General features: G+C 36.7%; 1 protein-coding gene across 1 annotated transcript; it reads right to left on the bottom strand.

Annotated features, from left to right (window-relative positions):
- On the bottom strand, positions 1–26,021 carry cmtr1 (cap methyltransferase 1). Its single transcript, XM_049463123.1, has 24 exons — positions 25,956–26,021; positions 24,245–24,380; positions 23,290–23,438; positions 23,019–23,177; positions 22,813–22,905; positions 21,086–21,157; positions 19,967–20,061; positions 18,741–18,813; positions 18,258–18,456; positions 16,972–17,090; positions 16,144–16,240; positions 15,868–16,000; positions 13,036–13,215; positions 11,835–11,891; positions 11,634–11,691; positions 10,426–10,494; positions 9,273–9,404; positions 8,489–8,614; positions 5,882–5,973; positions 3,440–3,508; positions 3,306–3,353; positions 3,058–3,170; positions 1,150–1,258; positions 1–893 (listed from the first exon to the last, which is right to left on the bottom strand). The coding sequence occupies exons 2-24, from the start codon at positions 24,357–24,359 to the stop codon at positions 749–751; spliced, it is 2,502 nt and encodes an 833-aa protein (XP_049319080.1). The 5' UTR covers positions 24,360–24,380; positions 25,956–26,021; the 3' UTR covers positions 1–748.
- Positions 26,022–27,035: the final 1,014 nt, after the last annotated feature.

The following is a 27,035-nucleotide window of genomic DNA, read 5'->3' as shown; positions in this document are numbered from 1 at the left end:
TGAAAACACCCCAGTAGTCTTTTATATTATTATCAAAGTCAGCGACAGGCTTAAAAACGAACGCAAAGGCTTTCCCGATACTCAAACATGAAGGAGACAAAACAGACGATACAGAAGCCGTCTGCCTCATTTTAACATTTACAAGCAAATGAAAGCGAAGAAAGATAAAAATGTGAAATGTGAAAAGGCAACAGAGAGCACAGAACCAGAACCATCTCACGAGCACACAGAAGAGGAAACGTACAGCCCGGTACTGCTCATGCACTGTGTTTAGAACTGAAGATGAGCTGCGGTTCAGAAGCAGTGTCTTTCTAGTGTCTCTGGCTGAGATCCTCAGGCACTGCCAGGCTGCAGATTCAATCTACAGTAGCTACCCACTACAACTAGTCAGTCATTCACATTCAGTGTGAAGAGCTGACAGACTGAAGAAATGTTCCAGAACCCTCCTGTCACTTCCACACCAGGTAACTCCCACTCCCACTCCCGCTGCTGCTGCTGCTGCTGCCAGACGCTGGATACAGAGGATAGTTAGGTTTCAGCAGGTCTAAACGCTGTAAATGTTGTAAATGTTGTTGTGTTGACATCATCATCATCATCATCATCATCATCATCATCATCATCACAGCAAGGTAAATCTGCAAGTTCAAACGCAATTAAAAACCATGCATTTTATTACACGTCCTCCCTCCTCTTCTGCAGCAGCCTACAGCGCCCTCTGCTGGCAGAGAAAAAAAGCCAGGTCTCTGTCTCAGGTCTCCAGCTGAGGACTGTGCTTGTGGATGAAGGAGAGGACGTGGTCTTTGGAGAGCTTCCCGGGGTCCACGCGGGTTTGGGAGTCGTGGACTCGGACCCCTTCCTCCCACGCCCAGAACATCCTCTCCTGATGACACACACTTAGAAAGAGAGAGAGCACAGTCAGCAATATAAAATATAGGTACGTGTTTTACACATCTTGGAAAATGGTAAGTATGAGATTTATTTAAAAATATATGAGTAGACAGGTAGACACACTGTCTGTCCACTTAATTTACGTTCACTAAACACTGATTTGGCTCAGTTTCACAGACAGGGATTAATGCTGGTCTTGAACTAACACTAGATTCTCATGGTTGTTTTAAAGTCTGGATGAAGCTGTACTGTGGTACGTACTGAAATGGGGCTACGGCGGTAGGGTGCATGTCGAAGGTTGATACTTTTGTCTGTTTATTGAAGAAGAATTTCCTCTTTGAGCTCTTGCTGTAGGCCATCGTCCAGGGGTCTGAGAATAAAAGATAAAAATAAAATTACACTCATTTAACAGCACCTCCCAAAACCAATACAGAGAATTTTAAACAACATCAATACAACCATTTAGCAGGCACACTGATACTGGAAATCTATATCGGAATCGACCAATAGTTGCACTTTTTAAAGGGGCACTAAACCCCTGGTTTTAGCTGACTCCACCCTCAGCTGAAATTTTACAAAGAAAAAGTGATGTATGGGTTTAGAAGTAGGGCAGGAGGGAGAGCTGATTGATTGGCTGAGCTGCAGCAGCAGCAGTGTGCCTCTGATAACGGTAGTGTGACGCAGATGGTTGGACGTCGTCAGCAGGAGGGACTGATTGATTGAGTAGGTTTTTAACGCTGTGCCGACACACTAGGGTCATTTTAACGGCGGTCCTTAAGTCAGTTCTTCAAACTGCGTCATTAAAAAAAATTATACAAAAACAATTCTAAAAGATGTTTTATATTTACAAAAAGTCAAATAATTTATAATTTTTCCAGGTGCTGCAGTTTTAAGCACATTTGGCATCTCACTTTCATTAAAAACCTCAGTCTCTCTGAGTGCAGTGGTTTGCAGTCCATTAAAATGTGTTTTATGGTAAGTCTGTCTTTACAAAGATGACAGGTTGGAGCATCTTCTCTAGTTAGTAGATGTTGGTGCGTCAACATAGAGTGCCCGATTCTACATTTTGTAAGTATGGTTTGGTGTAGACGACTGTGCATTCTAGTGTAGGTTCGTCCAACGTTTTCCTCTATGTCATGCAGTTTGTTAAATGTTTTACAGTCCCATTCATTCTGCCATTTGTTTTTGAAGTATGTGAAGATCTTTGGATAGCTGTCTCTAGGTGGAATGGGTCGTGTGCTGATTCTGTCTGCAGTGGATGTTTTGGCAATTCGATCCAGCAGGGGGGAGGTATTATTGATAAATTTATGTACCAAAGTACAGGGACTCATCATCCTCGCCTATAGCACAGTTGAACCTGAGAGGGCGCTGCAGAGGCTGAAATTACCCCAATAAAAGCATTTTTAACACATTTTAGCTATTCATGGGAAAAATATGGTTTAGGGTTTAGTGGCTCTTTAAGAATCATTGGCATCGGGCGATGTTTTAAACCGAAAAGAACCAAGCAACGCTGGCTGTGATGCTACAATTGGTCAACAATAGATGAGCAACTATAAAACCCTTTGTATTATGCTCATTTTTATTCATTTTTGTTTGTTTCAATAGATCTATTGTTTTATTTAACCCGTTACCAATCTAAAATCTGAAACCAAACAATGTGAGCAAAATTTTCTCAGGAGAAACCTTTCATTTTTGTGCTGGCATCCAGCTGATTGAAAGCTAAAATGTAAAGCAAATAAATAAGGCAAATAAATGAGAAAATGAATAAATGAGAAAAAAGATGCAGAGCTTTCAACCTTAAATAATGCAAAAAAAAAAAAAAAGTTAATATTCATAAAGTTTTAAGAGTTCAGAAATCAATATTTGGTGGAATAACCCTGGTTTTTAAATCACATTTTTTTCATGCATCTTGGCATCATGTTCTCCTCCACCAGTCTTACACACTGATTTTGGATAACTTTATGCCTTTACTCCTGGTGCAAAAATTCAAGCAGTTCAGCTTTGAGGTTTGATGGCTTGTGATCATCTATCTTCCTCTTGATTATATTCCAGAGGTTTTCAATTTGGTGAAATCAAAGAAACTTATCATTTTAAGTGCTCTCTTATTTTTTTTTCCCCCAGAGCATCCCTAACGTTTTTTTTTTCCCAGTAAATAAAACACTCTCTTACCATTGACCGTTTTGATGATGTAGAGCCCACTGGGCAGAAAGTGGCGGTCATCTCGGCCAGTGTAGGACAGGCGAGGCATTCCTCCTGAACTCTTCGTCACCTTCATCTCCAACCTGAGGAAGAATCAACACATAAAACTGCTTTAACAGAGGTCACATCCACAAAAACCCTAAAGAGAGACTCACTCCTGAGTCCTGAAGGTCAACTGCTTACTTTCCTCCAGATCACTGCATGTCTCACATACTGACCTTACAAAGATCTTGTCCATTTCCTCCAGCCGATAGACCTCTTTGACTCTGTAAAATACAGAAACACTGGTGAACTGAAGAGCAGAACAGGGGACTGTAGAGAAAGAGGAGAGTGACAGAGGGAGACAGATTACCGTATTGGGTTCATGTCTGGACGACTGTGTTTAGAAACAGCTTTCACAAACTTCTCAGCCATCTGAATCCTGCAGAACACACACACACACACACACCTTCAACTTACACACAGAAAATGCTGCAGCAGAATAACAAAATAATGGAAATTAAATTAATTAAATAAAAAAAACAATGTTAATGGCACATCAGTAGAGTAGCGTACTCAGCAGAGCAAGCCATAGACTGTATATAGCTGGTCTCTCAAAAGTGAAGCCACCACACGTCGGGCGCCCCCTGCTGTTCGGTTTCAGAAAGCTGTGTAACTCCACCCATCCACATAGGTTTCAATGGCAAAACAGAACAACTTTCAATCACGTTTTTTTCTAATATACTGTAATTCTACCTCCACTATTTAAATGCAGCAGCTTTAATGTAACCTCTGCTTATATTGTTATATTTTTATATCCCCACAGAATTCGTTTTTTAAAACGTTATTCAGCTCTATTAAAAAAAGGTGTGGTTATTGTAAAAGGGCTGGTTATGGGCGGGACCAATAACAGACCGTCAGCTCTGTTCCGCTCCGCTCTGCAGCCTGTGACCTCGAGGCAGCCCTCAGGGGCGGAGTTATTTAAATGCGTAGGCTGTCTCTCCACAGTCTTTCTCCCTCCTCTGGTCTCTACTGCGCAGACTCGGGTATCAGGATCGCCAACATGGAAGATTTTGGCTTCATTTTCATTGAATGAATGGGAACGGAGACACAACGTCCATCTTTTTTTACAGTCTCTGGAGCAAGCAAACACCACTAAGAACACTGGAGCTCTCTAGGGCAGTTTTGTATGGCAATTTATAGGTTTTTATAGGTTTATTTATAGGATATACAATACCAGTCAAAAGAAACACACAAGGAATCACATAGTGTTGTCCCGATACTAAACTATGACTTTCGATATAATACCTGCCTAAATATCTCAATACCGAATCCTGAAACGATACCTCAGCAAACAAAATAGAACATCAGGAAAAGTAATGGAATAGCAGATAATTGAACTTCATTGACAAATTAATTGAAAATGTGTAGTTTTTTTATTAATAAAAAAAAACACTAAAAATGTGATATTTATTCAGTGTTTGCTATTTGTTGAGAACAACCTTCCAACAGGAAAACCATTGAATGAATTTTAATGAAGAAAAATAAATAAATTACATGTTATGTTACTGGGTTACAGCTGCTGAGTTATTGAACATATCTGCCCAAAAATAAATAATTCTCTGTTGCAGCAGCTGAGCTTTATGGCCATGTTATTGAAAAAACTAAACAAACATCCTTTTTTCTCACTGACTTTATTTTCTGAACAGGTCTTTAGCCACTTTGAACATATCTGAAGAAATATAAAATAATTCTCTGTTACAGCAGCTGAGCTTTATGGCCAAGTTATGAGGAAAATAAAAACGTATTGTCCTCTTTTTTCTCGCTGACTTATTATCTGGACAGTTCTTTGGCCACCTCAAGGTTAACAAGCGTGTTAATGTGCACTTCAGTCAGTCCAATGCGCCTAGGACTGTAGATAATGCCTATTATTCTTTAAGTAAATTTGCGTGTCTGTCAGAAAGTTGAGTAATCCATCATTACCGAGTAGCATCACAGCACTAACACTCGGAGGAAAGCACAGCGACTATGTTCTGACACATCAGCTCACAGGCGTCTTGTGCTGATCGACATCACCCTAGGAGTAATGAGGGGAAAAAGCTCCATCTACCCACTCAGAGAGAGCAAGGCCAATTGTGCTCTCTTGGGGCTTTGGCAGCTGATGGCAAGCTGCATGACTGGGATTCAAACCAGCAATCTCACAATCTTGGCGCCCAAACAAACTTCATCTTTATAGACAAAGCAGAATAATACTGAAGACCTGCCGTGATTTGATCAGCCGTGGTTTTATGTTTTTTGGATACAATCCGGGTTAGCACCCGAACATCCCTTTCAGATAGCTTCCTCTTACAGCGTCCACAGTTAATCCTGTTGGATGTGCTTGGTCCTTCTTGGTGGTATGCTGACATTACCCTGGATACCGTGGCTCTTGATACATCACAAAGACTTGCTGTCTTGGTCACAGATGCTCCAGCAAGGCGTGCACCAACAATTTGTCCTCTTTTGAACTCTGGTATGTCACCCATAATGTTGTGTGCATTGTAATATTTTGAGCTGAACTGTGCTCTTACCCTGCTAATTGAACCTTCACACTCTGCTCTTACTGGTGCAATGTGCAATTAATGAAGATTGAACACCAGGCTGCTCCAATTTAGCCATGAAACCTCCCACACTAATATGACAGGTGTTTCAGTTCCATTTTCCAACCCCTGTACATACAGCATACAGCCCTGCCCCTGAACAGTATCAGCGATCAACAATGAATATGGGCCCTATACACAGTCATCATTTTTTTTTTTTTTTTACAGAAACACACCTCTGATTGAAGTGCTGCTCCCTCACATCAGTGCCATTCAACACCAGAGCATCCAGAACATGTACAGCATTGATCCTGCGCTGAGCTTTACCCTACAAAACACACACACACACACAATTTATCCATTCACTGCATATATATTCACTAGGGGTGTGATGAGACACAAATATCATGAGACGAGACACGATACTGGGTTCACGAGAACGAGACGAGACGAGATTTAAAAATAACATTTTAAACTAAACAGCAAAAATGAAAAATGCTTGAAAACTAAAGTTTTATTTGACAAAATCGTATAACACAAACTTAACAGACTGGTTTCTCTCACACATTGATTCTATAAGAAGTATAGAAATGAGAATAAGAAAAAAAATAAAAATAAAACTTTTCTAGGTCTTATACAGAGCAAACTACAACCAGTCATATTAGATTAGATAGATTAGATGTGATCTATCTATCTATCTAAATGCTCCCAGTCTCCCATCTATGTATGTCTCTATCTATCTATCTATGTCTCTATCTATCTATCTATCTATGTCTCTATCTATCTATCTATCTATCTATCTATCTATCTATCTATATCTCTATCTGTCTCTATCTATGTCTCTATCTGTCTATCTGTCTATCTATCTATCTACCTATGTCTCTGTATGTCTGTATCTATGTCTCTATCTATCTATCTATCTATCTATCTATCTATCTATGTATGTCTGTATCTATCTATCTACTATCTACCTATCTATCTATCTATCTATGTCTCTATCTATCTATCTGTGTATGTCTCTATCTATCTATCTATCTATCTATCTATCTCTATCTATCTATCTATCTATCAGTCTCTATCTATGTCTCTATCTATCTATCTCTATCTATCTCTATCTGTCTCTATCTATGTCTCTATCTATCTATCTCTATCTATCTATCTCTATCTATCTATCTCTATCTATGTCTCTGTGTCTGTGTCTCTATCTATCTATCTATCTGTCTCTATCTATGTCTCTATCTATCTATCTATCTATCTGTCTCTATCTATCTATCTATCTATCTATCTATCTATCTATCTATCTCTCTGTGTCTCTATGTCTCTGTGTCTCTATCTATCTATCTATCTATCTATCTATCTATCTATCTATCTATCTATCTATCTATCAGTCTCTATCTATGTCTCTATCTATCTATCTATCTCTATCTATCTCTATCTGTCTCTATCTATGTCTCTATCTATCTATCTCTATCTATCTATCTCTATCTATCTATCTCTATCTATGTCTCTGTGTCTGTGTCTCTATCTATCTATCTATCTGTCTCTATCTATGTCTCTATCTATCTATCTATCTATCTGTCTCTATCTATCTATCTATCTATCTATCTATCTATCTATCTATCTATCTCTCTGTGTCTCTATGTCTCTGTGTCTCTATCTATCTATCTATCTATCTATCTATCTATCTATCTATCTATCTATCTATCTCTCTAGCTGTCTCTATCTATGTCTCTATCTATCTATCTCTATCTATGTCTCTATCTATCTATCTGTGTATGTCTCTATCTATCTATCTATCTATCTATCTATCTCTCTGTGTCTCTGTGTCTCTGTGTCTCTATCTATCTGTCTCTATCTATGTCTCTATCTCTATGTGTATGTCTGTATCTATATCTATCTATCTATCTATCTATCTATCTATCTATCTATCTATCTATCTATCTGTCTCTATCTATGTCTCTATCTATCTATCTATCTATCTATCTATCTATCTATCTATCTGTGTATGTCTGTATCTATATCTATCTATCTATCTATCTATCTATCTCTGTGTCTCTGTGTCTCTATCTATCTATCTATCTATCTATCTATCTATCTATCTATCTATCTCTCTGTGTCTCTATCTATCTATCTATCTATCTATCTATCTATCTATCTATCTATCTCTCTATCTATCTATCTCTCTATGTCTCTATCTATCTATCTGTCTCTATCTATGTCTCTATCTATCTATGTCTCTATCTATCTATGTCTCTATCTATCTATCTATGTCTCTATCTATCTATCTATGTCTCTATCTATCTATCTGTCTCTATCTATGTCTCTATCTATCTATCTATGTCTCTATCTATCTATGTCTCTATCTATCTATCTATCTATGTCTCTATCTATCTATCTATGTCTCTATCTATCTATCTATGTCTCTATCTATCTATCTGTCTCTATCTATCTATCTGTCTCTATCTATGTCTCTATCTATATATCTATGTCTCTATCTATCTATCTCTCTGTGTCTCTGTGTCTCTATCTATGTCTCTATCTATGTCTCTATCTATCTATCTATCTATCTATCTATATCTATCTATCTATCTATCTATCTATCTATCTATCTATCTGTCTCTATCTATGTCTCTATCTATCTATCTATCTATCTATCTATCTGTGTATGCCTGTATCTATCTATCTATCTATCTATCTATCTATCTATCTCTCTGTGTCTCTGTGTCTCTGTGTCTCTATCTATGAATCTATCTATGACTCTATCTATGACTCTATCTATGACTCTATCTATGACTCTATCTATCTATCTATCTATCTAAATGCTCCCAGTGCTTCTTCCTCACCTCTCCTTTCAGCTCCTGTACGATCTCCACGCTCAGCAGGGTTTCTCTGGGCAGCTCCAGTTTAAAGTTCTCCAGCTTCCTCCACCGCAGAGGGGCTTTACCATCCCAAGTGTAGATCTGTGATTTCTGCACATACACACAAAAAACACTTAAACGTTTTAATGGCTTTTTTTTCTCTGTTTTTGTTTTCAGTTCCTCTTTCAGGTATTATAACACAGTAATTATATCAGACAGACACATGCCCTGATCTCTTTTACTCCAGAAGACATACGGCTGCTCAAAAACATAATCATTTAAAATGTAAAAGGAAGCAGAATTGTTATATTTTCCTGGAACTGGCCATTTTTTGGTCAAAATATTTGTTTTCTTTTACTTATTTTTGAATGTATAGACTTCAAATATATTCACACCTAAGATATATTTTCAAAAATGGTTAGACTAGAGTGTTTATGAGTTAAAAGCATAAGAATATTGATGATTTGAGTTCATTACATGCACTTGGACAAAATACATGGAGAAACAGCATCAGGCGGAGTTATTTTTCTTGATAATCAATAATCACACCTCTAGGATACATGTATATTACTAGAAACCGGAAACTCAGAGCAGCCTATGCCTTTCAGTATTTTAATCAGGGCCAGTATGGCCAATATTCCAAATAATAACAAAACTTACTAAATTTACTATACTAGATATTTATTTTCAGCTGCTTATAATTGTACAAGAGTATAAACACAAGGTGCAATTTTTCTCATACAAAAACACACACACACAAAAGTCTCACCCCAAGCCCTAGGAGAAAGATCTGTTCTCCCCCTCCAACGATGCACCGGTGGTCCAGTACATGCTGCAGTCTTTCAAGAGTGCTGGAGCTGAGGGCTGTCGGCCTGGAGTTAAACATTTTAATGTCTGAACCCTATTAAACACACCAACACACAACACTCTTCAGACAGGAAGTAAGATGTTTGTGTATGAAAAATGAACAGCTGTATTATTTAACAGTTAAATAGTTAGCATTCTGCTACTAATAGCATATTTTTCTATTTAGGAATCAGAGAAATCGATTTAATGTCGTCTCTATGTCAAGAGGAAGCTGAATGATTACAAGCCATCAAACCAAGCTGAACTGTTTACATTTTTGCACCAGGAGTAAAGGCATAAAGTTATCCAAAAGCAGTGTGTAAGACTGGTGGAGGTGAACATGATGCCAAGATGCATTATGCACATAGATCTGAAAGCTCTGCATCTTTTTTGTTATACCAGCCATTTCTCATCTGCAAATAAATGCTCTAAATAATAATATTTTTATTTGGAATTTGGGAGAAATGTTGTCTGTAGTTTAAAACAACAATGTTCATTTTACTCAAACATAAACCTATAAATAGCAAAATTAGAGAAATTGATTTAGAAACTGAAGTGATCTCTTAATTTTTTTCCAGAGCTGTACTTTAAACAGAACAATGACTTAATTATTTTCAAGATTTTTCAAAGGCAGCAACGAAACCAAAAACCCATTCTGTCTAAATTTAACTCGTATTTGAGTTGAGTAGCTTTACTAAAGCAAACTTATGATTAAAACAGCACTGCTGACTTAACTGTATTGTGCTTTGTTAAGATATTAAAAGAAGTTTATATTTTTAGAAATTGTAGTATTGTAATGGATTTTTCTTTAAAAAAAAAAAAAAAAAGTTTGGTATTTGGCATTTTGTTTGGTTTCAGCCAGAAATGTCTTGTTGGTGCATCTCTATAATCTATTGTGAGTACAACATCTAGTACCTCACACTGTATTTCATACTTTTAACATAATGATTTAATCATTATAACACATGCTCTTCCACTATTTTTTTATTTATTTTTTTATATTAAATATCATACATGTAAAACACTACATAATCCAGCAGAAAGTAACTGACACACACACACACACACACACACACCTTAACAAGCTCTTGAAACTTGGATCTGGGGTCTGAGGAAGAAGGAGCGACTCTGGCTTGATCGGGAATCTGCAAGAAGACAGAAACTGTAGAGAAGTTGCACATTTCCATAAATCTGAACATTTAAACTAATAACATAAAAGGTGCTTTTTTATGTACATAAACATAAATTTCATCAACAATACTGATTGGATGTGCCTACTAACAATACTAGTGCATCTAATAAAAAAATAGAATATCAATGAGAAATTACTTTATTTCAGTAATTCAGTTCAAAATGTGAAATTCATATATATTATATAGATGTATTACACACTGAATTGTCTATTTTAAGCTTTTATTTATTTTATTGTTGATGATTATGGCTTACAGCCAATGAAAACCCAAAAATCAGTGTCTCAGACAACTAGAATATTTTATAATTAATACCAACTGGTATTTTTTGCAGAGTGCCAAGTCCTGCTGGAAAATGAAATCTACATCTCCATAAAAGTTGTCAGTAGCAAAGAGAAGCATGAAGTGCTGTAAGATTTTGTGGGAAAACAAAACTGCACTGACTTTAGACTTGATAATAAAACACAGTGGATCAACACCAGCAGATGACATGTCTCTCTAAACCATCACTGATTGGTGGAAACTTCACACAAGACCTCAAGCAGTTTGGACTGTGTGTCTCTCCACTCTTCCTCCAGACTCTGATCCCTTGATTTACAAATGAAATGTAAAATTTACTGATGGTCAGTGATGGTTTGGAGAGACATGTCATCTGCTGCTGTTGATCCACTGTGTTTTATTATCAAGTCTAAAGTCAGTCAGCGCAGTGTTTTCCCGGAGATGCAGATTTCATTTTCCAGCAGGACTTGGCACACTGCCCACACTGCTAAAAGTACCAATTGGTCTTATTATATAATATTCAAATTTTCTGAAATCATGCTGTGTGTAATACATCTATATAATAAATAGGTTTCAAATTTTGAACTGAATTACTGAAATAAAGTAAAAATGCACAGATTTGCATTCAAAATGAAGTACACTATATTTCCAAATGTTTGTAGAACACTCTTTTTGCTCCCATTGCTGACACAGATGTGCAAATTCACACACACAAACAAAGCATATATTGCCAATACAATAGGACTAAAGAAACATGAAGTTATTGGCACTATGCCTGGCGTCAGGTGTGGGCTAGAGGAATATAAAGTACTTACCCCCCACAGTTTCAGACACTCCTTACGAATGTCAGCCTGTCTGGACTCGGACAACGTCCTAACCAGAGTGAGTACACACACACACACACACACAACATAGATACAAACACACAAAGATATAAAACCGGCACACACAGGACACACAGTACTCTAAAAACACATTTCAGCAGATACACTGATGAACACAGGTGAGGAACTCACGGGTCTCTGACGTAGGCATGGATTTTGGCCAGGGCTTTGACCTGCACACTGCAGTGACTGAAATACAGAAATAAAGAGCAAAATTCTTAATCACTGTCGAAATTCTTGTTAATTTCTTAAGCACTACTGTGTTTATGTTCACACAAACTTTTGCAGACCAAATTTCCTTTTTTTTCTCAAAACTTTCTGGGTATTTTTATTCGTCCAAAACTTTGACTTTTATGACTTTTGCAGTTTTTTTTTTTTTTTATGACCGTACAAACCCTATAACTTTAACAAAATTGAGTCTTTGTACATGAAGTAATATTTGGAAAAAATATACGTTTTGTTTAATTAGTTTTTTTTTTTTTATCGTCACTTCCTATTATGCTTAAAATGTGTCAATAATGCATGCCAAATTAAGCTAGAGATTTTGTTGTACATAAATAAACTAGTTTTAAACATAAAACTGGAGGAGAATTGTTTTGCTGGCCCATGTTTCTGTCTGAACTGGCTGTAGAAACTTTCGACTGGGATTCCCACCGCGCTGTTTTCAATCAATCAAATCTAATGTGTTCATGTGACCACTAGATGGTATGCACAGCATCTCCACATGAGGTCAAAGGGTCAATGTTTAATAAATTAAGTATCATGATGCAGAGGATTAGAAATTTAATGTTTTCAGATGGGGACGCAGCTTCTCAAGAGGTCAAATTTAAGTTTTTTTTTTATTTTTATTTCAAATTTTTTTAATCACATTTTCTCCCCAATTTACAAGGCCAACTTGTAAAGACTAAGGGTAAAGACTAACACATGCCTCCTCTGATACATGTGAAGTCAGACTCCGCCTCTTTTTAAACTGCTGCTGATGCAGCATTATAGCCGAGTAGCATCACAGCACTAACGCTCGGAGGAAAGCGCAGCGACTCGGTTCTGATACATCAGCTCACAGACGCAGCCTTGTGCTGATAGATCCACATCACCCTAGGAGGGATGAGGGGAGAGAGAGCGCCATCTACTCTACCCACCCAGAAAGAGAGCAAGGCCAATTGTGCTCTCTCAGGGCTCCGGCAGCTGATGGAAAGCTGCATGACCAGGATTCGAACCAGCGATCACTTAATCGTAGTGGTTTAAAAACTGTAATAACCAGGCCTGAAGCCTCTGCACAGTACTGTGTGTGAGGAGTAAAGGTGTATAAAGAATAAAGGATAAGAGACATTACCGCTCGTTAGAGTTGATCATGTAGTGGTAAAAGTCTGTGTCTCCTTTGATGATGTCCAGTGGCACCACTTCAACCACATCCCTCTCAGTGTGCCTGAACTGGTTCAGCCTTAAATTCACATTAAACAGGTACTCTCGAACAGGATCAGAGCCTGGCTTTAGACCCCGGCACACCACGTACCTGCATACATGCATACACAAACACACACACACACACACACACATTTAGATTTTAGTATTTTTTAATTTTGAAATAAACACAAATGCAGAAAAATTATAATAATTTACAGGATTTTTACATATATTAGCCAGATAATTATACAGTAGTGCTGGGCAGTATATGGGTTCCTGTAGTTTCATGGATTTTTCCTATACGGCCATACCACTAGAGGCGCTGCAGAGCGCCCTGTAGAAGCACACAGTGCAGATCAGCACCCAGCAAAGAAGACACACAGCTCGCTAGATAACGCTAGCCAGTTAGCATAATAACAAGCTAACACGCTGAAGTGACTGGAGAATAGACACGATTGGTGACACGGGGTCACAAATTATACAATTTAATCACTGTGGGAAATTGTTGACTCACCTGGCTGCTCTCCAGAAACACGTTTTGTCATGAGAACTAGGGGTGGGCGATATGGCTCTAAAATAATATCACGATATTTCAGGGTATTTTTGCGATAACGATATACTTGTCGATATAGGAAAACTAAAATAACTCATTAATTTCAGGAATATAGTATAATAGTATAACAGTATAATCATAATGTGGCAAAATAAATAATAGAGCATAAAATAATATAATGCAGCAAATAATATTGCAGAATATTTAGTGCATGCGTATAAACTGCAAACTAAAACAATTATACAATAAATACACCTAAAGCTTCATAGTAAATAATAGACTACTTTTAAGACACAACAGCCCTATTATCACGATATGGATTTTTAATATCATGATATTTCTGTCACGATATATTGTATACGATATAATATTGCCCACCCCTAATGAGAACACACCTAAACTAAACCCAACAGAACTAGCGATGCCATGCCAGAGAATCTCTATAGAGGAGAATACGCACTTAAAGTGAGTCCAAAATGAATGGGTTCATATGAAGCAACTGAGCAAAATCAGAGTTTATAAATGGTCATGTTTAAATTGAAATATGTACTTATGTCATCAACACAGAACTACATCAAACGTTTCAGTGCTGCATACATCATTTTTTATAGTTTTGAACTCCAGTTATACGCCTTTTAAACATGATCTACCTGTATCCCCAGGATCAGCTCGCCAACCAATCAGTTCATAGTAGCAGTAATGCTAGTGCTTTACAGTGTAAAACCTGTTTTCTGTAGATAAACCGAAATGTACAGGGACGATTTCTTTGCTTTTTTTTTTTTTAGTAAAATACATTATTTTACTTTCTATAATTCAAGAATTACTCAGAACAATGTAGTTTATAATTATTTTAAATTTAAAATTTAAGCTTTTAGCTCCATTCACCCTATTCACAGAGGACTCACGAGATCTCTAGTGTTTAACATTAATTTAATGATATAACAGGGGGAACAGATCGTGGTCAGACTCTCCATAAATGGCTCTAGTAATGCAAGGGGTGCATTTTGGAACTGTGGTTCTCTCTCTCTTTCTCTGTAATTCCATTGGCAGTATGTAGCCGCTGCTCATGACTCCCAGTCGCCGACTGGATCAGATATCTAGCATGCCAAATATTTGACTCGTCAACAGAAGGAGACGGTTCAGTTCAGAGTATCTTTCAGTAGTTTACACTACACAACAGTGTGAGCGCCTAAAGATCCCAGATTTGCCTGCAAGCTGAGTTTTTGTTGGAGATCAACAAAAAAAAAAAAAAACTGTTGGCGACTAAAAAACTGGGCTAAAATCATATAGCGTGAACCTGGCATAAGACCTGACTGGCTACAGAGACTAAGATATCTCAGGAAGTTAGCTTAATGCAATGTCTTTTCCCTGTTGTACTGAATTTGTACTGAATTTGCTATAAAGTATGACCTAAACCAGGAGTGTCCAAACTTTTTTTTGTTGGGGGCCAGAAGGAGAAATATATTTGAAGTCACGGGCCACAGACTCTGTAATAAAACAAATAATGAAATATACCACTTTAAATAACACATTTTCCTGATTATTTCATTTACACACCATTTTACTTGACTTACTATCTTTATCTATCTTTGACAGTGTTGTGTAAACTAAGATTTTTCAAATTGATGTTTAATTTCATGACGTCTCTTAATATTAAACTCCTTAATTACGCCAACGTTTAGACTCTTTGGCCCGTTTTTCTGCGCTAGAAATGCGCACTCTCTCCGCTTTTAGACTCTTTGGCCCGTTTTTCTGCGCTAGAAATGCGCACCCTCTACGCTTTTAGACTCTTTGGCCCGTTTCCATGCACTAGAAATGCGCACTCTCTCCGCTTTTTGACTCTTTGGCCCGTTTTCATGCGCTAGAAATGTGCACTCTCTCCGCTTTTTGACTCTTTGGCCCGTTTTTCTGAGCTAGAAATGCGCACCCTCTCCGCTTTTAGACTCTTTGGCCCGTTTTTCTGCGTTAGAAATGCGCACCCTCTCCGCTTTTAGACTCTTTGGTCCGTTTCTGACACCTAGCGTTCAAACTTTGAATCTCACATTATAAAAACCTGCTTAACAGCGGGCCAACTTTCATTCTATTTCTAAAATACCTCGCGGGCCGCTCCAAAAAAGGAAACGGGCCGCAAATGGCCTGCGGGCCGTAGTTTGGACACTCCTGACCTAAACCGTAATTCTGCGTACAGTTATGTATAACAGGACACACCTCTCAGAGTTGGCCGGTCGGCTGGTGACGGGCTTGAACAGCGAGACTCTCTCGAAGCAGAGGTAAAGCAGGTACGTCAGACCCACACTGAAGGGCGTGAACAGGTCAAACGTCTTACACACAAAATGACCTCCTAAACACACAAACAAAAACACACACAGAGCATTAAGGAGTGAACAGAAATTACTATATTTACAGTGGAGAGTGACCATCATAATAAAAGTCTTCTCTAACAGACGCGTCAGTTATTTATAATAGCAAAAACAATGAACTCACCTGTCCGGACGACAGACAGCGCCGTGAGGAACTGGCACAGTAGAAGCTGCTTACTCAGAATCTCCTGAATGTTCTCCTGCCCCTCCACTGAGAAACCCTGCACAGTTAAATACATCACCACAACATTTCAATACATTATATCACACATATCATATCATTCACACATATTTAAAATAAATAACAATTTTATAGTATTTCAATAACTATTTAAACATCACTGCCAAATAAACTGCATTTTCTTTTCTACCCCCCATTTTGTCCACATTTTTATCTGGCCAATTGTCCCACTAAATCATCTGCTACTCAGCTGTATATCCCCCATCACTATAGATGCCACAACACAAGCAGGGTGAAGACTAGCACATGCCTCCTCCGATACATGTGAAGTCAGACTCCGCCTCTTTTCAAACTGCTGGCGATGCAGCATCACCTAGCAGCATCACAGTGCTAACGCTCAGAGAAAAGCGCATCGACTCGATTCTGATACATCAGCTCACAGATGCAGCCTTGTGCTGATCGATCAACATCACCCTAGAAGTGATGAGGGGAAAGAGCTTCATCTACTGTACCCACCCAGAGAGAGCAAGGACAACTATGCTCTCTCAGGTCAAGCAAGTTGCATGACCGGGATTCGCACCAGTGATCTCCCGATCACACTAGCAGCGCTTTAGACCGCTGGACCACTCAGAGCCCCATAAACTACATTTCTGTAGCAAGAAAGTTTTACATTTATTTCTGATTCACGGTATTTTACATAAAAAAAACATACAGAAAACTTTTCTTCCCACTAAATAAGGAAGAATGCACAAGAACAAAAGTAAAACTCACCCCGTCAGCCATCAGGAAGTGTAAGCCCCTCCTCTCAGTGTTCTCCAAAACAAAGTTCCTGAAAGCAGAAATGTTCTCCGGCAGCGTGATGTCACCATCACCCTCCACCCCACCCTCACCTGCAGGACACGATAAGAGCAGAATACAGGGGTTAAAGGTATTATTTACACATACAATATACAAATACTGAATACATCCTTGTGTGTTTATGTGTGTGTGTATATAAAAACACATACATTTTATTTATATATATATATATATATATATATATATATATATATATATATATATATATATATATATATATATATATATAATAAAATTAATCCCTAATTTAGTTTAACGTTTTTTTAATTACCCACTGAATAAACAGTAGTTATTTAGTAACTAATGATTATTCAGTACCTACTAATAATTCAATATGTAGTGGTTATTCAGTAACTACTGACTTTGCATTAAGTAGTTATTGTTCACCATCCACTAATAATTGCAGTATCTACTAAATCACTTTTATATAATGTGCCTACTAATTATTTAGTGTCAAATAATTACTCAATAAGTATTAATTAATCAAAATGTATGCATTATACATTAAGTTCCAACCATTCAGTACAAACAAAATATTCAGTACCTACTAGTTATTCAATAAATAGTAGTTATTTAATAAATATTAATTAGTCAATGAGTATTATTTATTTAATATCTACTTCTTATTCAGTGCCTACTAATTAATTCATATTTACATTATTCATTAAGCTCTAACTATTCAGTACAAACTAAGTATTCAGTACCTACTAGTTATCATATAAATAGTAGTTATTTAGTAAATACTAACTAGTCAATAAGTATTATTTATTTAATATTTACTTCATATTCAGTATCTACTAATTAATTCATATTTACATTATTCATTAAGTACCAACTACTTAGTACATATTAAATATTCAATAAGCAGTAGTAATTCAGTAACTACTAATAATTTAAGTATTACTATGTCTTTTTTGTTTTTTACTAATTATTCAGTATCTACCAAAAATTGTATTTATACTATACAATAAGCGCTTACTACTCAGTACCTAATAAAAAATCAACTCACACTAAATACAAAGCTAACTACTATTTATTATAAGTACTGCTACTGATTCAAAAGGTAAAATTTATTCTGTATGTACTAATTATTCATTATCTACCATTTATTAAATTATTAATAAACTAATAAGAAATGTATCTACATTGAAACGATGCGCTTCATGCAGGCGTTTAGAGTTGAAAGGGTTAACGCCCACCATAATAGGGTTCGAAGAGTTCACTGGGAGCAGCGTAGAAATCCTCCAGTTTGAAATCATTGGATCCTTTTAGAGTCATGCCGAATCCTTTAGAATGCCAGCGCCTCCTCCACAGTATGTACTCGGAGAAACCGCCGGGCCCGGCACAGACGTCCCCGAAATACAGCAGCTCCCCCTCCTTATCACGCACCAGCGGCTTCTTCACACACACACACACAAAATCACAGTCAATAGCTGGTTTATTTTTCTCAAGTTGTGGATTTGCTCTGGTGTTTTGGGTCATTGTCCTGTCGCATCACCCAACTTCTTTTGAGTTTTAGCTGAGTGATATTTAGATTCTCTTGGGAATTTACCTTGCCCTCAACTTTCATAATGTTCCCTCAACCTTACCACCATATATTTATACATATAATAAAGATAAACATAAAACACATGGGAGGGGGGGGGGGGCACATAATAATAAAGGCATTCCAGGATTTTTACCCCTTGGCTGTCCTTTGGGTTGGTGAACATGTAGTCAAATACATGGTCCATATTCGCCATCTTCATTGCAGCTCTGAGAGTAAGAGACGAGAAGAGTGTGTTAGGGGTGGGTGATATGACTAAAATAATATCACAATATTTCAGGGTATTTTTGCGATAACGATATACTTGGCAATATAGGAAAACAAAAATAATTTATTTATTTCAGGAATATAGTATAATAGTATAACAGCATAATCATAATGTGCAAAATAAATAATATAGCATAAAATAATATAATGCAGCAAAAAATATTGCAGAATATATATTTTCATGCATATAAATTGCAAACAAAAACTATAAACTAAAACAATTATATAATAAATACACTTAAAGCTTCACAGTAAATAATAGACTACTTTTAAGACAGAACAGCCCTATTATCACGATATGGATTTTTAATATCATGATATTTCCGTGTCACGATATATTGTATACGATTTAATATTGCCCACCCCTAGAGTGTTTGTTACAGGTGTACCAATTTGTTTGATTTTCATGCTTTTTAAAGATTTTTTTTTTTTTTTTTTTTACAAAACTACAATTTAAAGACACATATTGAACACAGACCATTTTAAGCTCCCAAGAGACAAACCAACAAAGCACAATACAGCATAACATTCCAAACATAAACAGCGTAAACAGTATACACAGGACCTGAAATAAATTTGTCACTTTATTTTTCAAACATTATTCAGTATAATCACATTTTCTTTTCAGTTATAAAATATTCGGTGCATCCTTAGTAAAACGACCAGATTCTGCAACAGCTTCTACCCGCAAGCCATCAGACTCCTCAACTGCAGAGACTGAACTGATGTTTTTTCTGTACATGCACACACACTCTTACCCCACTTACCCTAGAAAATGGAAAGCACTAAAAACCCTACTACCTCACTGGACTCTATTGCACACTGTGTAATAGAGGTAATTACTACCTCACTGGTCTTTTTTGCACACTTTTTGCACACTGCATAATTTGTAAGTTATTTATTATTCTTTGTCTGTATTGTGTTATATTGTCTGTCTGCACTTTTGTACTGTTGCACTATTGTTCTGTCTACACTGTGTTTATGTGCACCATGGTCCCTGGAGGAACGTTGTTTCGTTTCACTGTGTACTCTGTATATAGCTGAAATGACAATAAAAACCACTTTGACTTGACTTTGAAAATGTGTTTGTGTTACCTGTTAAGGAAGAATGCTCCTCGTATAGTTTCATACGGGTTGGATCGGGTCCGAGCTCGCCTCATCTCTTCACCCTCGAGATCATCGAATACACTCTGCAGAATAAACAGATTCAAAAAAATGGATTAGTGCTGGGCAATTATGGCCTTAAAAATAATCTTTGATTTTTTTTCACATAAAATCTGATTTCTGATTATAATCAATTTTCACCCCTTACTAAAAATCAAACTACAGATAACAAACAAATGGTTTCCTTGGATAGCAGTGGTGTGCAGTGAGGACTTTCTAACCCTTCAGAGAAGGGGTGACAATAAATGCATGTAAATAATTACATCATTTTTAATGAGGAAATATTTATCATAGTTATTGTAAGTGTTAGAATTTATTTTATAAATGAACTAAAATAAAAAACAGCAACTAATTTAAAGCATTAGTCTGTGTTTTTTTTAGTTGCTACAGGACTCTTATCTGACTGACAGCGGTTTTAACCAATCAAAGCTTTTTAAAATGGCTTCTGCCCCCGCGTGACCCTTCTCCTGATTTTGAGAAGGGTGTAGTAATGAATCTATTAGCAAAGTCGAAGGACAGTCTAAGCAATCAGATTCATGATTTTCACTACGGGGGCGGGGCCATGGCTGTGTAACCCCTTCTCAGTGCTGTGGAGTGCTCAGTGAAGGTGTTACGCGTTGCTTCGTCATAAACTCAAGCTCATGCTGGATTAGTTCAATAGTTATCTAACTATCATGGAATTGCGGCTGCAAACGAGACAGATAACGTGTCATATTATATTAAAAAGCCTTTTTAAAGGCTCTCCTTCAATGTGAAACTAAATCACAATAATAGGCCGCCTGACTGGTGAGTTTTTATGTGTACTTAATGTTTTGGCTGCTCTGGTGTACTGTAGTCTACTGTATACGTTTGTAGTTTGTAGCTGTATTTGTGGGCTGTTAATGTGTATTAAGTTAATATAACTAAGTCAAGAGAGAGAATATGTAGTTATTGTAATATTTATCTATCCACTATATTCAATGCACGCCACTGTTGGATAGTATATATGAGAGACAAACAAAAGGTTGAATTGATATAAGATTCTGTACATTAGTAAATTTAGTGGTTCACCTTGCAGCGCAGCAGGAGGTGCAGCAGGTTCTCTGAGCAGAACTCCGTCTCATCATCAATCTTCAACTTCCTCTGCATACACACAGATATCATGAATCTCTATTAGTGTAATAACTCAGAACATTACTTACATAATCTTCATTTTTGCTGGGGTTTTTTTTACCTAATTTTTTGGACTGTAAGGCAGACTTTAAAACCTTTCTTTCTTTAAAAAAAATAAATTAAAAAATCGACAGTGCGCCTTATGTATGAATTTTATCAGTCAAGTATTAAAGAGCAGTAAAGCCACTCTGCTGAAATACAGCGTTATAAGGGTGAGTATATTAGACTGTAGTCTGCATGTTTACAACAAGCTGTTAAAACAAGCTATGTGGGACGAACCGCAAGCTGATAGTGCCCTGGGTTACCTGAACATTCTTCAGTCTAGAGCTATCGAGCTATCGAGTGGAGAAACTTCACTGAAAACTCATCCTTAGAGAAAACATTGGAAATCTCAGATTACTAGGGGTGTGACGATTCTCTAAATCCTTGATTCAATTTTTATTTCCGATTTTAGGGTCATGATTCGATTTGATTCTCGATTCAGAGAGGCCTATGCCAGTTTTAGATTAGTCTATGGTCAGTCATTGGTTTGATTCAGCAAATTTATTTTTGGTAGCAGCAGTGTGCACTATTAAAACAGCAATGTGCAACATAACAAACTAAATAATAAAATACAGGAACAGTCATGTGCAAAATAATAGAACAATTAGAGCCTTAACAAACTGAACTCTATCCTACTATAACAGTTAAACATGAAAAATAAGACTTTAAGACTTTTTTCGGTCCCTGAGAATGAGAAGGTTTTTTTCTTTAACAGAGATATATTATTAACTGTATCTGAGAGAAAGATGCTCCTTAAGGTACCAAAAATATTAACATATTTGAGGCTAGACAAAACAACTGTTATTTTTATATTTTAAAGTTTTTTTTTTTAAGATGATAAGAATGTCCACATTCTTTGGAGAAAGAGCTGCTCTTTGAGCTACAGTGTGCTGCGCCATTTGCGGGAGGTATCGTCGATCCTCTTTTTGAATTCGAGGCTCCAGACCATGACATAATTTTGATCAATTTTGATGAAATATCGGAATCGTGACACCCCAAAAGCTTACTGTAATAAAGGACTTTATTTACCCAAATAAACAGTTTTCAGAAGAGAAATCTGTGTAGATTAACATCCAGCGCTCAATTGACTTCAAATATTATTATTATTATTTTTTTTTAAGTATTACAGTTTTGTTTACTAAGGCGCTTCCCCAGCTTCACCATTAGAAGGGAAGCATGACGACACCATTGCTCACTTTGATGTAGGCATCTTTACTAGTGTCGCTTAATAATGCTTTATAATCCAGTGCACCTTGTGTATGAAAAAAGACGTTCAATGATAGTGAACCTTATAATCCGAAAAGTATGGTCCATTATATTAGTCTAGCAGTTGTTCTTGAAAAACCTGAACAACTGTAAGACTGAACTTTTCGAGATGTATAAAAAAAATACATATATACATATATATACATATATATATATATATATATATATATATATATATATATATATATATATATATATATATATATATATATATATAGTTACATTGGCCTCCATAACAAAGCTAAGTTATTTTCTGCAAAACCACAACAATATTGCAAAAGAAAGAGCGCAAGTGCATGCAAATCACTTTGTACAACCTCGCCTACAGCCATCCAGTCTCTGAGCTCTTCTGCATCCGGCATCTCTGTTGAACATTCTGGAAACCAGGACACCTCTTCAAAAGCAGTGGCCTGAAAGAGCGAAACAAAAGCAAGTCAATTCATCAAAAACAAACAAAACGTTCTTCGTCTTCCAAAAACGTCAGTTTGGTATTCATACACCTCTAGCAGTGAAATAATAGTACCTCAGGCTCATCCTGCCAGTCCACATTGAGTTCTCCCTGAAAGCCCTGCAGGGTCAGCCCGAGACCACGCCTTCCCCGCTGGGTGGACGCCTCCACAATCTCTTTCCGGCCCTGACCGAACTTTCCCAGACCTTCACCCTCTTTAAAACCCATTTTGGCCTGGAAACAAGAGACAGAATATCTTATTAAACTATTAGATAAACATACTAAAAACATGTTGTATTAATGTAAGCAGCTGTTTTATGATACAGCATGTATCTCTGTACATTACCATGAGTTTCTGTGAGACACTGTTGTACATGGAGAAGTTGGAGGAGCTCTGAGACGCATCGTTGATCTGAGAGCTCTCAGATGCTGCAGGTTTGGAGAAGCTGGGTCTGTGATCCTCAGCATCACTGAGTGATTCACTCTGACTGGAATCTACAAGAAAAATACATCATTCTACATGAAACTAAAGAAATACTGCACTAATTATTTTAGCTACTTTTAAACTTTTAAGTATTTGCACATATTAAATGTTGCAGTATTTCCCCCAACATTAGGATTTCTTCCAGCAGAGGCAGCAGGCCCTCAATTTAATTGTACTGATTAGAATAGCGCTGCAGAAGTAAATTCATCATTACAACAGCGCTGCTGAGGTAAATTTATGATTCGAATAGCACTGCTGAGTTAAATGTGTTATTAGATTAGCACTACTGAAGTACATGTATGACTAGAATAGCGCTGCTAAGGTAAATGTATGATCAGAATAGCCCTGCAGAAGTAAATTTATGATTATAATAGCGCTGATAAGGTAAAGCCATGATTAGAATAGCACTGCTGAGTTAAATGTATGATTAGAACAGCCCTGCTAAGTTAAATGTACGACTAGAATAGCGCTGCTGAGGAACACATATGACTAGAACAGCACTGCTGAGGTAAAGTCATGAATAGAATAGCACTGCTGAAATAAATTAATGATTGGAATAGCACTGCTGAGGTAAATTTATTATTAGAATAATACTGCTAAGTTAAACGTATGATTAGAAAAGCGCTGCTGAAGTAAATTCATGATTAGAATAGCACTGCTGAAGTAAATACATGACTAGAAAAGCACTGCTGATGTAAATGTATGATTGGAATAGCACTGCTGAGGTCAATGTTGCTGCTAGAACATTTATCTGGTAACATTTTCAATAATATTAAGTTTCGTAATTGCTTTTTCTTTGTCTATATTGTTATTTTACCTTGGCTTGTAGTTCTCTGGGATGACTCCTCATCTTCATCAGAGCTGGCCTCCTCCTGTCGCACCTTTTTCCTTGCTGTGGCCTCATCTGGCCCTCCGGACTTCCTTTTCATCATGATTTCAGGTGAAGAGAACACCTGCAACACGATATACATACGATATATCAGTGTCACAACAGATCTATACAGTTCAGTGCGCTGCAGACTTTACTAACGGGGACCAAAGCACAGGTAAACAAGTATACAGCAAACAGTAAACATGCATTATATTCCAATGAGTGTATTTATATTTGCATATTTAGATTTGTGATAAAAACTGATTTTTATTGATTTTTATTCTGATAACTGATATTCTGATCCAGCATTTCGGCGAGTGAGAATGTTTTAAAAAGCCACGAACAACACAACCACTTAATCAGATTAAGCTAAACCACTCAATAACTTATAGCAGAACGTGTGCGGATAGTGCTGGACAATATATCGATATTTTATCATATCGTAATACATTTTCGTAACATATCGTATTGCAAATCACCCAGACTATGAATTAACGCACAAAGAATCATATAGTAACTTAAAAGTGTTCAATAAAGCAAAATACTCTCTTAGAAACTTGCAGTTTCTAAGGCTAATAATAACTAGAGGTGTGATATTTCGTATCGTACGCAATAATATCGCCAACAATTTTGAATATTGTGAACAATATTATACACTGAAATATTGTGTCATATCACCCACCCCTAATTATCACATCAGGGTACTATTTTTTTTTTTTGCTATTTATATATAAAAATCACACTGTTCTCATTTCCCATTATATATCTATTAAAGACAGATTATATCTGTCCAGTATCATTTATTTTACTTTAATCCTGGATATATGGAGATATATGGCGTGCATTATTATTAGTATCATGACATTCTGGATCATTGACTTCTGTTACAAATCTGATAAAATTCTATTTTTTTATATATATCTCAATTAGGGGTGTGCCATATCATATCGTATGCTATAATAAAATGAAATTTTCATTTTGTTGCATATTTTTTTAATTCAGTGTTTTGTTTTTTGTTTTGTTGTTTATTGCTATCACGAAAATACCATGAAATACCGTGATATTATTTCAGGGCCATATCTCCCATCCCTAGTGGTAACTTTGATAAACGTATCCTGTGCAACAGAGGAAACTCTTGCTCTTTCTTTCCTGATGAGAGCCAGTTTCATTTTGGATACTTGCAAAGCTCTTCGAATTTTTCAGCCTGACTTACCTTCATTTTTTAAAGTAATTTTTTTTTTACTTTACTTAGTTGAGTAGTTCTTGCTTCTAATAATATGAATTAGAGCATTACTCAAATATTCACTATTCACTGTATACCTGTAACTCTACCTCTTCACTACTTTACTTTAACTGATGCTCTCAAACACTTTATTAAGAGAAAAGAAATTCAAGTTTAATTAACTCTTGATGAGTTCAACACAGCTGTTAACTGAAAGCCTGAATTCCAGGTTTCTCTACCTCATAAAACTGACTGAGAAAATCCAGCAGAGATGTGCAAAACTGTCATCTAAGCAAGAGGAGCTACTTTTAAGAATGTAAAATATAAAGATAGAAAACATATTCTGTTTTGCGTAATAGTTTTAAATGGAAAAACATAGTTTATATGTGCAGGACATTGAATGAAATAATAAATAAATAAGATAGATTCATTTACCTGGTTAATAAACACTGTTAATGTTGAATCTCAAAGTTTAACTCATCCCACACTCAGGTCTACTGCTCCTTTCAGTCCACAGAATGGTTTGTAAAGCAGAAATCTGTAGATATATATCTGTACAGTCTGAAATGTAGCTGATACTGATTAGACTTGGATCAGAACCCTTAGCTAGGTTTCAGTTTCAGCTTCCCCAGAACTGTTAGCTTAGCCAGTTAGCATATTAGCTTAGCAGCTACAAAAACACCAAAACAAACCGCCGCGCTGACCAATGCAAGCCTTTACACGCCCAAAACAGACTCTCACGAGAGAGAAACACCGCAATTAAATGAGTTAACGAGTCACAGTTAGGCAAAACAACATGAATTCTGCAAGAAAGTCGCTTAATTCCTCCCAAAACGTTCAATTCCAACCCGCGAAAACCGTCACTAACTAACTACCACCGAGCGGCGCGTGAGAGTGACGCAAAAGGGTCCCCAGATAAGGTGCCTGTTTCTCTGCTGTATTTAAACGGATTTTAAGATTTTATTTTCTCTCTTTAAATCACTGAAACACTGAACTATTTCTGCTCAGCTTGTAGATGAGGCTGTAATTCACCATGTATAATATTTAATAAGAATGTACTACCTTTAAAAAGCCTAAATAAGTCAATGTTATGTAGCTACACAAGTAAGCTTACTTGATGGGCGAGTCCCAAATGGTTCTCGCTAGCTCACTACTTAGGGAGTATAGGGAGTATTATCGGTCATTGACAGTCACGTGTGTTTACTATAAATAACGTCACCAAACCTCCATGTTTAAGGTATAGTTACTGTGAGTTTAGCAGTAGAAGTGCTAGAATTGAACTTAGTAAGCTTTATAAAATAAGGAAATAGATCCTCCAGACAAAGCTGATTGAGTCACAGTATAGAAGGAAAGAAAATTCAGCAAGTAAAACGACTTTTTTTCCCTCAGAACTTTGTCCCAAATTGTTTAAGAGCTGAGTATTTTTAATTAAATGTCCATACCACTACCCTAATATACTTTCAATTTGATACAGAGACCCAAACGATACTTTTTTCGATACCTTTCGAAAAATTG

Source organism: Astyanax mexicanus, chromosome 13, assembly GCF_023375975.1.
Source record: "Astyanax mexicanus isolate ESR-SI-001 chromosome 13, AstMex3_surface, whole genome shotgun sequence".
Classification (NCBI taxonomy): Eukaryota; Metazoa; Chordata; class Actinopteri; order Characiformes; family Acestrorhamphidae; genus Astyanax; species Astyanax mexicanus.
Note: the sequence above shows the minus strand (reverse complement) of the source record. Positions and strands in the feature narration are given on the sequence as shown.